General features: G+C 45.7%; 1 protein-coding gene across 3 annotated transcripts in view; it reads left to right on the top strand.

Moving 5' to 3' along the window:
* The window catches only part of GRIA1 (glutamate ionotropic receptor AMPA type subunit 1), a 120,452-nt gene extending 110,900 nt beyond the window's left edge, over nt 1–9,552 (top strand). For 2 of the 3 annotated variants that reach the window (XM_064724862.1, XM_064724861.1), the window contains exons 15-16: nt 4,613–4,747; nt 6,688–9,552. In XM_064724862.1, the coding sequence (XP_064580932.1) occupies nt 4,613–4,747; nt 6,688–6,876 (324 nt within the window). In that variant the 3' untranslated portion in view covers nt 6,877–9,552. Of the gene's footprint in view, nt 1–4,612; nt 4,748–6,687 lie in introns of those variants that run through there. The other variant, XR_010441899.1, reaches the window with a different exon arrangement.
* The last annotated feature ends 2,529 nt before the right edge of the window (nt 9,553–12,081 follow it).

Raw genomic sequence — 12,081 nt, 5'->3', positions numbered from 1 at the left:
GCAGCAGCCACAACTTCATATGGACCCAGGGATTTTCCAAACACACACCTCCAGCACTGCACATAGCTAGAAACCATCCACCAGTTCCTGAGCTTTTCTGAGTCCCCTCTGTTGCCACAGCAGGAGAGACAGAGACACTGTAATAGGCACTTCCCTAGAAGGACCTGATTTTGAAAACAAGCACAGGATGGACTTTTTGCAGGCTATGAAATGGGCTTACAAGGGATGCCTTATGTTGTTGAAATGAAATGACAAGGTAGACTCTAAATTTTGTGGCAAATGGATATGATTCCTAAGGCTTTTGCAAGGCATTGGGAGAAATGGTCTTTTCCTAGACCATGATGGCAAACTGCTTTCAGGGACACCCAGGCGTGTCATGCAATTAAAAGACCTTTATCAAAGACACACGTTTCCCAACCCTCTTCTCCAGTGACAGAATTTTGGTTTTATTAAAAAAAAAAAAAAAGGAACAAATCTTTCTAGTGCCTTGCCCTGGCTTTGAAGGAGATTGGCAGATTTTCAAATCAAAGGTGTCTTATGCTGAGCAGCCCCATCCCCAGCTATCCATGCACTCCTGCACATCCCTGGCAGCACTCTGAGACAGTGGTCAGTGCTGTCCTTCATTGCTGAGCTTCAGGCCTTACCCCACCAAAGTCTGCCCAGCTTTTGGGGTAAAACCTCAACTTTTGGAGCTGTCATATGCTGTAAGGACAATTCATCTCCTGGAGATTGCAACAACTCAAGGTGCCACCACCCTGTGCTGCCAATGGGCTCTGCTCACACTGGGTGACAGAAGGGACCAGCCCTGCTGGGAAACTCAGCATATTTGGCCTGTTGTCTGTCAGCCAAGGAGAATTAAATAATGACAAAGGGGATGATGGACACGGTGCCACGTTTGAGAGTAACAGACGGGAAGGTGCCTGGTTGCTGCAGCAACAAGGCTGGGAAGATGGGTTTTTCTTTTGGGAAGATGGGTTTTTCTTTCTCTTTTCACCTGCCAATCTTCCCCCCACGTCAGGGCTCTGCTGCTGTGGGAGACGAGCAGTGACATTTACACTCCCACTAACAAGCTGGTTCAGTGATGGGCAGCTCTGCAGGAGAGCATCTGGAGTCACAGAGCCTGAGCAGAGAGAGGGGAGTGTCCTCTCAAGCACATAGAATAATTTGGGGCTTTTTTGTTGTTATGAGCATTACTAGGACAGGATCATGCATGGAAACAGCAGGCAGAGCCTCAGTGGGGCACTCAGAGCCTTTGACCCTTCATGTGGGTCAGGTCCTGCAGCTGATGGGAGCAAGGAAATGTCACTACTGCCCAAAGAACATCCTGCATGTCCTGCTGGGAGAGGGAAGGAAGAAAAAGGATATTAAAAGGAGGATTTGCAAGAAGTCAAGCATCACCACAGGAGCAGTTTCATTTCTCAGCCTGTTCATAGCAGCAGGCTGTGCCATCAGCCGTGCTCCTGCAGCTCAGCATTCCTCAGCACCCCAAGAATCTGCCTTTGGCTCCTTGGGAGAAACCTTACTAAGGAAGCAGAAGTGAAACTCAGGCTGCTTTTCCTTCCCTGTATCTTTCCCCACCACTGTGTCTCTCAATGTTTTTCTTTGCCTTCTCGATAATACAACATTCAGTTCACCCAGAGTGTCACAGTAATAATAGGAATAGCAGTAATAAGAGTAATAACAATAACAATAATAATGCTGCTGCAAAGTAAATGTAAGAAAAACATAACAGCTCCAAAATGAATTGTAGTGGTGGTGCAGGAAACTGCTTTGGGTCATCTCCTCTCTCTTACTGGTTGTTCTGCTGCTGGCATGAGGAGGAAAGTGGGAATTAAGAACCAGCAGCCTTTCCTGGCTGCCAGACTGCTCTGCCACTGCAGCCAGCTGAGGAGGTGCCTCATTGGACCATGAACCCCAAAATGGGGGAGGAAATAAATATCATGGCAAATAAACCCTGACATTTGTGTATTCCCATGCCCAACAGAGCCAATGAATGCAGATTTCCTAAGGATCTATGGCTGCAAGTCAAAGACTGTAGTATGGATGGCACTGATCCATTTATTTGAAGGAGAGCATCAATGGCTTTTCTCTTGTCTAGAGTGTCATCCTTTTGCACAAAGCTTGGACATTCCTGATATTGTGGAGATTTCCACCCTACTGCTAAATCAAGGTGAACAATTAGGCTGACAATCATTAGGAATACACAGATAAACAGGATCCTGTCCTGTCCCCATTCTTCCCTCTGAGCAGAGAGCATGTGCTAATCAGCCACATTTCATTAAGGAGCCCGGCTAAAAGATTAGGATGCTGAGAAGGGCAGCCCCTTTTAGTGTCTTTACCCCTCCTTGAAGTTGGGGCAGCTCCTTCAGACTGAATTTTAATGGGCAAAGTACCTGATATGTTATAACACAGTTTCCTCACAGTAATTGCTCTGCTTTTCTACATCTCCACTAAAAAACTCCCAGCATTTCCCAACTGGTGCTTAAAAGTACACCCAACAATCTGCAGAGAAGAGATGACTGAACAAATATACAGTCAAGCCTGAGGGGAAAACTGCATGAAGGCAGATTAGAAAATGACCAGATAAATAATCTTTCAAATATTGAAACTGCAGAAATTAAGAGGATATTTGCAGAAATCTCTCATTACAGAGAGCACACAGGAAGCATCAAGATCAAAACCTGGCCAGTGCATGAAGGTTATACAAGGGAGAAACTCAATCTTTCCACCAGCACATGGTGACCACGACAAGTCCCTTGTCAAAGTGATCAATCAGCAAAGCACAGAAAATGAGACCACTCATGGAGTTTTTTCCAGCAACTGAAACTCTGCAGGGATGGCCCCCTTTGCATCTTTCAGCAGAGGGTTCAGGATGGAAAGTTGCTCCCCATGGTACCAGACCTACAGTGGGAGCTCCAGCTGGGAAGAAGCTTGGCAGCTTGCATGGGCAGTGGGTCAGATCAAGGAGAAATAGAAGAAAAAATAATTTTTAGCATTCTTGACTGGAACCTACTTTAATTAAAAAAAAAATCATATTTACTTCTGTTACAAGAGGTTATTTTAATTGTGAAAATTGAGATGTTTCCATGCCTTGAGGGTTGACTTTTTTGCCACCAAACCCTAATACAGAAAAACACAAAATCCTTTGCAAAAACATACTTGCCTGAAAGACTATACCATTGTCAGGCAGACTGCCCTGTAGTGAAACCTTCCATGCTCATGTTGATGCTCCAGTTTGGACCCTCTCAACGTCACTCCAATATCCTTTTCTGATTCCTGAATCCCCTCCCTTCCCAAAAACTGTGGGTTGCTTCTTGTAAAACCTGCCAAGAATCAGCTGTCCTACAAGGGCAAGGAACAGGCTGTGCCACCCACCAGTCCATGTGTCCATGGAGCAGCAGAGAGGAACACCAAGAGCTGTGCAGAGGCTTCTCACCAGCTGCAGACACTTCCACAGGCACCAGTGCTCTCCTTTAAACGTGTGGCTACATCTCAAATGAGCCACGTGCAGTTTCCCTCCCACGTCCACAGAGCAGGGCTGTCAATGCTGCTCAGACTCTGGTGGCCCCAGCAGATTTGCACTGAGCTGCTGGGCTGGCCCTGGGGAATCTGTGCTGTCAAATAGGTATGGAGTGAAAACTGCAGAGCAGCAGCAAGCATGGAGCAGGGGACTCTGTCTGGCTCACTGCAGAGAAAGCCTGTCCTAGAAACAGGAGCTGAGCCACATTTGGGATCCTGTTGTTGCCCAGATTGTTCTCACACCCCAACTCGACCTGGTCGTCGTGGAGGAGAAGGTTCTGAAAGCTGCAGGGGGTGACATCAGGGTTAGATGTTAGAACTTGGTTTCCCTCACAGTGAAATGAGTCTTTCTGAGCTTTGTCTCTTCCCCAGAGAGCCGTGACGATTCATTAGGCAATTGTAAAATCAGAATGTGGCTGCTGACTAAAAGTTGCGGCTCATTAATAGCCCTGTTTATTGCCAACCAAATAATTAGCTTAGACATGCATCAGCAGGCCTTGATTGCATATGAAATAACTGCCTTATTACATAGAAATCAAATGAGTTTCTGAGGACAGCTCAGGTGTCACCTCAACCCCAGAATTGAAAAGGAAGAGGAAAAAAAAGGAAAAAAACCCATCCACTTCAATGTGTTGCTCAGCAACAGAATTTGCGGGGGAAACAATCTAGGAATGAAGGAATGAGCATTTCCAAGAGAACAGGTTATTCCAGGCAAGACATCAGGGACGAGCAAATGTCACAGAGGAGGAAAACTTCAATTTTTTTTCCTCCTTTAATCAATAATTCAAACTAGACATTTTGGATAAAACAAGCATTTAAGCTAGCTGATTGAAAAAACAGAGATCCCAAACCTTTACCAAGAGTCACATTGCTGAGGAAATGTTTATTTGTTTGTGTGAGGGAAACATTAGATTTACTAGACACCGAATTAAAAATTGAAAAAACGCTCTTAGAAATGTCACTTGTTCATTTAACGAGGAAGATGATGTAATGCCAGTACTGCTATGTTGTGCAGCACCCTTCCCAGAGCAATCCCATGCTAATTTTGCTGTTCTCCTTTCCCGTGTGCCCTCCCTTCTCCTGTTTCTTGCAGGACAAGACGAGCGCGCTGAGCCTCAGCAATGTGGCGGGGGTTTTCTATATCCTCATCGGTGGGCTCGGACTCGCCATGCTGGTTGCCTTAATCGAGTTTTGTTACAAGTCCAGAAGTGAATCAAAGCGGATGAAGGTGGCAACCCATTCCACGGCCTTTCACACCTCCTCTCTGATCCTCCCCCGGCTCCAAAGCTGCCTTCAGAGACGGATGCAGACCATGGGTGGAAAGCCAAGACATAGGGACAATGAAGTGGCTGTGTCACTCAGCTTGCTAGAAAGGAATAGGAGCATCTGAGGAAGCTGAGAGAGGGTCAAAAATGGGCTGTCATGGGGAGCTGATGCAAGATCAGACATGTGGCAGAATGCTAATTCAAAATCCAGACATAGAGCAAAACCACAGCACAAGCAGCAACAGAAACACATTGAATTTCCTTTAAATGAATGAAGGCAGGCTATGTGTGCAGCACGGATGAAGTGTGCTGGGGCTGGTGTGATACAGCCGGTGCTGCAATATGGAAAAATCACCAAACCCAGGCTCCTAACAGCAAGATAAAACTGGGAGAGTGCAGTAATGATTCACATCCTGTTGTTCCCTTTGCTGGCACCCTGCTGGCACCATTTCCAGGCTGACAACACCAATACATGCTCAGAGCATTGTTGCCCTGGAATGGATGATGTGGGCCTCCAAATCCCAGAATTATGGATCCTCTTTGAGAGAAATTGGCCTCCAATGTCTCCTGTAATGTTTTTTTAAACTCCACCCTGTCATGGTCTTGCAGAAGCATATTTCCTACAGCCCAGGGGATCTGTTTCAGCCCTAAATTCTGGTGTGCCTGAATTTCTGAGTGTTGTGTCAAGAGTGAATTAGATTTGAGAGCCTTGGAGATAGACATTTAAGGCAGCACCTGTGGAGAACATATATCTGGGCAATCCTTTACACAGATACCGTGGTGTTAGGGGAGGCAGAGGGATGTGTGACACATCCCTTGTGTTCCTCATCTTGACCTCTCCCATGAGCATGGAATTTGTTATGGAAATACGAAGCACACAGTGAGTTTCAAAAAATCCAAATAGGTTTTTATTTCACTGAAACTCACCCAGAATCATAAGGAAAATACGCAACTGCTTCTTTGCGTTTTATGTCCCCATTTCACAGCACGCTCAGTGTTTTGTCAGCAATAATAACATTTCTAATGCACTGAAAATGTGCTACAGCTCTTTTCCCATTGAGGTCCAGGAAATTCCACAGGCAATGAGAGGTACCTTGAGCACAGGGGTAAAATAATAAGAACAAATAGTGTCCATGGAACTACAAAGATCAGATTATCATTTGTGTCCACTGTAAAGCTAGGTATGGCACAAATGCACTGCAAGAAAAGTGTCAGAATTCAATAACTCAGTAGCTATTCCAGATTTATCTGTTAGGGATAATTCTTCACCTGAATATCACAGTCCAGAAAGAATGATGGTGCCCTTGGAGATAGCTTGAGTGCAAAGAAACCAAATTGGCTTTATCTTTTAGTTAAATTGTTCTAAACAGGTGGTTTCCTTAGATCTCTGAAAGCGAATGTTTTGGATGGATCTGGAACAGGAAGATGAAATTTTGTTTCCTGAATTAGGCTTGCATTTCCTAGTTACCCCAGTCATCACTGTAGACAAAAACACAGGCACATGCTCAAGTTGTCACATGAGGAAAGTTAAACATATGTTTGCAGTGAATCAGAGTCCACCGTGCATAACAGTCCTGGAGTAGCAATAGCATCTCTATGGGGGAAGTGTGTAAAATACCTCTGCTCAGATCCAGGATGACTGTTCTTATGTTGTAGAGTTTGAAGAGGTTTTTGGCATATGGCACTGATGCTTTATACCCCAAAATACTGCTGAAACATTTAATTTTGCATGTAGAAGAGGTGTGAATGAACAGAGCAGATGCAGTGGGGACATGCAGAAAGTGAGAGTCTGAATGGAGACAAGGAAGGGGAGAACAGTTACAGAAAGAACACACTGGTTAATATTATAATTTCTCCAACATTGCAAAGGACAGGGGGAGACCCCCCCGTCTTTCCTAAAAAGGGTTTTTGTTTAATCCCACAGCAATCAATCAACGAAGCCATACGGACATCAACCCTTCCCAGGCCGGCTGCAGCAGGAGGCAGTGGAGAAAATGGACGTGTGGTCAGCCACGATTTCCCCAAATCCATGCAGACAATCCCATGCATGAGCCACAGCACTGGCATGTCCCTGGGAGCTACGGGATTATAATTGGCCTTTTGACCCATTTCCTGGGTGAGAGCAGGGGCAGCCCAACTCCACCTCTCCAGAGCCAAAAAACATACCCAACACCAACAAGACAAACGATGATGACAGAAGGGACAATTGGATGGATCTTCTCAAGGAAATCAAATAAATTTCCCTTTTTATTTGCAAACAGATCCACTGGCAGGAGAACAGAAACAGGTCTGTACTGCAATAAGGAGAGTGTAATGGGATTTTACAGACTCGTGAACCATCCCTGATCAAAGAACCACTGGAACACTAATGAGGACTATGCCATTTTGTTTTAACTTGGTTGTTAATAAGTCTTAGTGTGTGCAATATATATATTTTTTCTTACTAATTCCTGTGGTGTCAGGGTAACATCAGCCCTTTCCCCCTTCCCTGCTCAGTCCTTCAATCTGGTTTAGTTTGGGATGCAAACCACAACGTCTGAGCTACTAAAGGCAAAAAAAGAAAGACCAATATGTGGCAAGCTGAACTCAGTGCAGGGCGTCAGCATTGACCTCTTTTGTCCATCGTGGTTCTGCCTTTGTTGTTCTGTGGCGAACTTGGGCTGTGGAGTTATCTCAGCAAGGCAGACAGAGCTGCCCCAGCTCTCCCTGCAGCATGAAGGACTCGATGCAGGAAGAAACCTGAACACAAACACGAGGCTGTTTTACAGGGGGAGAAGTGATGGGTGAGTTTGGAAAGCCCAGGTAGCGTAAGGACAAAGCAGTAATTCTTCCAGAGATGATGAGTGGTGATTCAAGAGGAAAATCACGTGCCTGAAGTGGAGAGTGGCAGACTGGAGCAGAGGGTTGGTCTGAGATCACGGTCGGCTGCTAAGAGGGAAAGTAAATGTGGTATTTATTCCCCTCACGTGTGACTCTCCTGCCCAGGTTATTGGGGGCTAATAAGCAATTGTGAACCATTTTTTCATTGCTTAGCTTCTGTGTGTGCTCCCTTTCTGGTGGTCACATAAGGGAACCACCTTGGGCCAGGAACAGGCCATCTCCAGACACCCAGTTCTAGACAGCTGCCAATCAACCAGCGCTACGTGCTACAAGTCATGGGCTGCAACGGGGACCACCCTGCCCTCCTGCTCTGAAATCCCTTTATGGCCATTCTTTCCTAACTCAGAGGGACAATTTGTAGGTAGCTGGCCAGAATGGATTCCTTGAAGGAGCTGCTGAAGCAAACCAAGGAGGAGATCATACAAGCAACCATGACATGCTGGTCACACTCAATCTCCCCACCAAGCTGGGGCCTGTCTAGGTACAAAGCCAAGCGTAGCAGATTCCCACTCTGCTTAGAGAGGGGGAAGCATCCACAAGTCAGGAAAGCAGGCTGCTGACCCCAAACTTGGAGTTGCAGAAACCCACAGTGCCAGGGGGTTCAGCCACAGGCCTGGAGGTCAAGGGGGCAAGAACGGTTTTCCAGAACCACACAAAAGGTTCATTCTGTGAATCTCTGGCATGGACAGACAAATGCTTCCCCACCCTGGTGGGCCTGAGAGACCTCAGGGGTGTGACATTCTCAAGTGAAGGATTCCCAGGGGAGCACCTGGTGAGGGAGAAGATCTGTGTGGCAGGGGCTACAGTGAGCCCATTTGGCCTGCTCCCATCTCACTCATGGCAAACAAAGTTCAAAGGTTCTCACAGAGTCCAATACCTGTCCAGGGACTGAGCTGCTGCTGGAGCATTCTGAGCTGCTTTTTCTCATTTTCTTTACTCTTTTCTGTTTTGTGCAACATAGCAAGAGAGGAGCCAGGAAAGAAGGGAGGGTGAAGAAAAAATGATGCAGGCAAATGACTGGCATGGGTCTATGAGAAGAATCTGGAAGTAAGGCTGGAAACTGTGTGAACTCCAGTTTCCATTAGTGTATGACTGTGCAGAGCAATACATTTACCACTTCTAACACCAGCCTGGTCTGAAGCATCTGCTCCACTTATCCACTTGTCATGCAACAATTTGGAGACCAGCAAGTCAGAGTCAAGGTCCTAAGCCTGGGCACAGCATGTCTTGTGCCAATGTTTTCCTCTGTCCAAAACTGGGAACATTGTGATCTTCGTCTCTCATCATTGAACATGAACTGTGCTAACAGCCACTCCAAGCACCATTTCAGGGCGCTTTCTGTTGCTTATCATTCTTTTTAATCTGCTTTTCTGAATTTCTTAATTCAGTTCTGTGTAACACTAGCACAAGTGGAGACATCCTTATCAGCACAAGCTCCTTTTTTCCATGTCCAGAGCCCTCAGATGAGTCTCCTGTCCCAGGTCTTGTCGTGTTCTGGGCCAGTGTGGTGGGAACAGGCTGCTGGTAGCCACCAGTGCCCCATCCTCCTCCAGGAGCAGGACCCCATGGCCGCAGGTCACAGCAGCCTCGAGAGCAGCAGCACTGCTAGAACTGGCCACCTGTGACATGAAGATGTGAGATGCAGCTGTGTGAAAGGCTTTTGATCAGTGGAGGGGTTACAAAACAAAACAAAAAAAAAAAAAAAGAAAAAAAAAAGGTGAATAGGACAAAAGCGTGGAAAATGTAAACTTGTAATATGTATTTTTACTACACTTTTCTTAAAAATAGAGTAATGGTAAAATTCTTGAAGACATTGACATTTTTTCTCAACAGGATTCCATATTTAACAGTTTTGGCTTTCATTAAATTTTGCTCTTTGGTACCTGGATCTTTTATTTAACAGCTATATTTGTTTTTAACTCTCTTTTGGTTTCTCTTCCTTTCTTTTATTTTCTTTTCTTTTGGCAGTACTGCAAAGGATTTTGCTTTATCAAATGCAATGGTGTTTTTCTTTTCACATTCTCTTTTTTTGAAGCAACATTTTTATTGGTAATTATTATTTACACAAAAAATAAGAAAACTATCAGCTGGAATTTTAGAACCAAGGATCCATGATCCATATCTCATACCTGTCCATGCCGTTTTGTGCCAGTGCTGGATGTGTGGAAATGAAAATGATGTTACCCCTCAGGCAATATTACCCAACCTGAATCAAAAGAGATTTCTTTGATTTTTGCTGTGTCTGACTTGTGAACAGCAGCCAAATAAACTGCTTCAGGTTGAAATTGGGAATCTATCTAATATTTACCCAAGAGTTAGGAAACTAAATATTCATTGGGTTCAAAATTTATTATTTTGCTTTGTTTGGAGTCTTGTGGGGTTATTTTTTGAGGAGGGCTATTAGAGGATTTTAGTTTGTTTTTACAGAGAGGGAAGACATGGCCAGCTCAGAGAAAACTCAGAACCAGCACTGGTCCAAAAATCCCTACCAGGATCAGCTTTCCTAGGAGCTCCCATGCTGTTTCAGAGGCTTGGACATTTAAGATGCTTCTCACTCAGTTTTCACACAACTGACTGCTAAGTTCCTCATCCAAAAGCTTGTTGAGAGGGGAAAAGAGAAGAGGATTTAAAGGGTGTTGGACATTTATGCAAATACTGACAGATCCTGAGGTAAACTGCACTCATTCATGTCATGGTGTTGTGGAGCACTTGGTGTCACAGGTGTGGAAGGAGTCCCCTTCCCACATCCTCACTCCCAGTTATCATCTGGGAAAGCTGGGACACACAAGTGCCTTTGGACCAGGCATCCCACAGGGCCAAGGTTAGAGAACCAGAATCTCCAGCATCCACAAGTGGTGACTCCCCACTGGTAAGTTTTAAATACAGAATCAGCAAGGGACAGAATTAATAAGTTTTGAAAGGGACAGTGAACCCTGAGGCTGCAAAGAGCAAGAGATTCCCAAGTACTGGGGCCTGAAGGAGAGGCTTCCCAAGGGCAGGCTATCCTGGATCAGCCCAGTTTGGTCTTCCGCAATTCCCTAGGGATCCAGTGCTGTGCTGGGGGCTTGGATTCTGTCACAAAATGCCCTTCTTGCTCAGTGGTTCACTCTTGGTTCCCGGTGAGATTGCAAAAATGCACAAGAAACGTTCCTTTATATCTCAGCATAAATAAGACAAAATTTCCTCCTAGTGGCAAACCCACATATTCCTTCTAAAGTCTCCAGCAAGAATCCATCTTCAGAAGTTTTTGAAGCAAACAAAAAACCTCACTGACCCCTGAATTGCAGCAGGAGAGCAACAGATGCATCACCCAATCCATTCCTTTGCTGTGGGGTCAGGACCCAGAGCTGGGATGCTCCAAAAAGATTTGGGTGGGCTTGTTTGTCCCACCTGCCACCAAGTTCAAGGAGAACTTAACTCATCTAAGTTCTGGGAAGGGACAGGGGGTGCATCAAAGTGTTCTGTAAACCAGTGGGTACCACTGGCTCCACTGTTCACGTCCAGCAGCTCAGTGCTGGGTGTCCATCAGAAGTTTTGGGAGACATGGGGAAGTTTTCACTGTGAACACAGGCTCCTGTTCAGTTTCCAATGACATGGTCAGTCACCCAGGTCTCACATGTGGCTCTGGGTCCCTGGGGAACATTTCTGTGCACATTTTTAAGCCATGTCAGAGCTTAGGCACTACCTTGAGGATGGGAACACACGGGTTCCTACCAGCAGAGGTACTAGCTTAATCCCAAATCCCTTTTGGGGACCTGTGTGGCCTGTTCTCTGATGGCTTTTGTGCTGCTGGCCCCTCCTAAACACAGATACCCCGTTTACTTTCATGTTAGCTGTGAGCATAAATCAGTTTTTCACCCACCAGTGCTGGTTTTGTGTCTTGATGCCCCACTGCTGACTGAAGTCCCCGTGCTCTCATCTCTGATACCTAGTTCATTAATTAAAAACAGAGATATCAGGATATCACAGTGCCATGCACAGCCGCCCAGCAGCCTGCAGGAAGGCAGGGATTTTGGGGTAAAACCACATGCAAGCCCCAACTCCCTGTTGCTCCATCTTCATTACAAAGATGACACTCTCCTCACCCTCCTTCTTACAGAGCTGCTCTGGTTTTTTCCAAGCACTCGGTCCTGATGGTTTGAGTCTACAAGAGGGATGAGTTTAGTGTGCAAGAACATAGAACAAGTTCTCCTAGGAGCAGAGGGGTAGCTTGAGACTGATCACTCCATCAAAATCCTATTTCCACCCTGGGATTCTACACTCAGCATCACTTTCCATTTCCCTTCTGTCCATCCCCACCTCTCCTCCATCTGCACATCAATACAACCCTCAGCACTGCCAGGTTCTCCTCTCCAGGACCTGGAATGGGCTCTGGGTTTGCACATGGTGTTCTCTTAGAAGCAGCTAAGTCCCTATC

This window comes from Zonotrichia leucophrys, chromosome 13, assembly GCF_028769735.1.
Source record: "Zonotrichia leucophrys gambelii isolate GWCS_2022_RI chromosome 13, RI_Zleu_2.0, whole genome shotgun sequence".
Classification (NCBI taxonomy): domain Eukaryota; kingdom Metazoa; phylum Chordata; class Aves; order Passeriformes; family Passerellidae; genus Zonotrichia; species Zonotrichia leucophrys.
The sequence above is the reverse complement of the archived record's forward strand: the minus strand, read 5'-3'. Positions and strand labels throughout refer to the sequence as shown.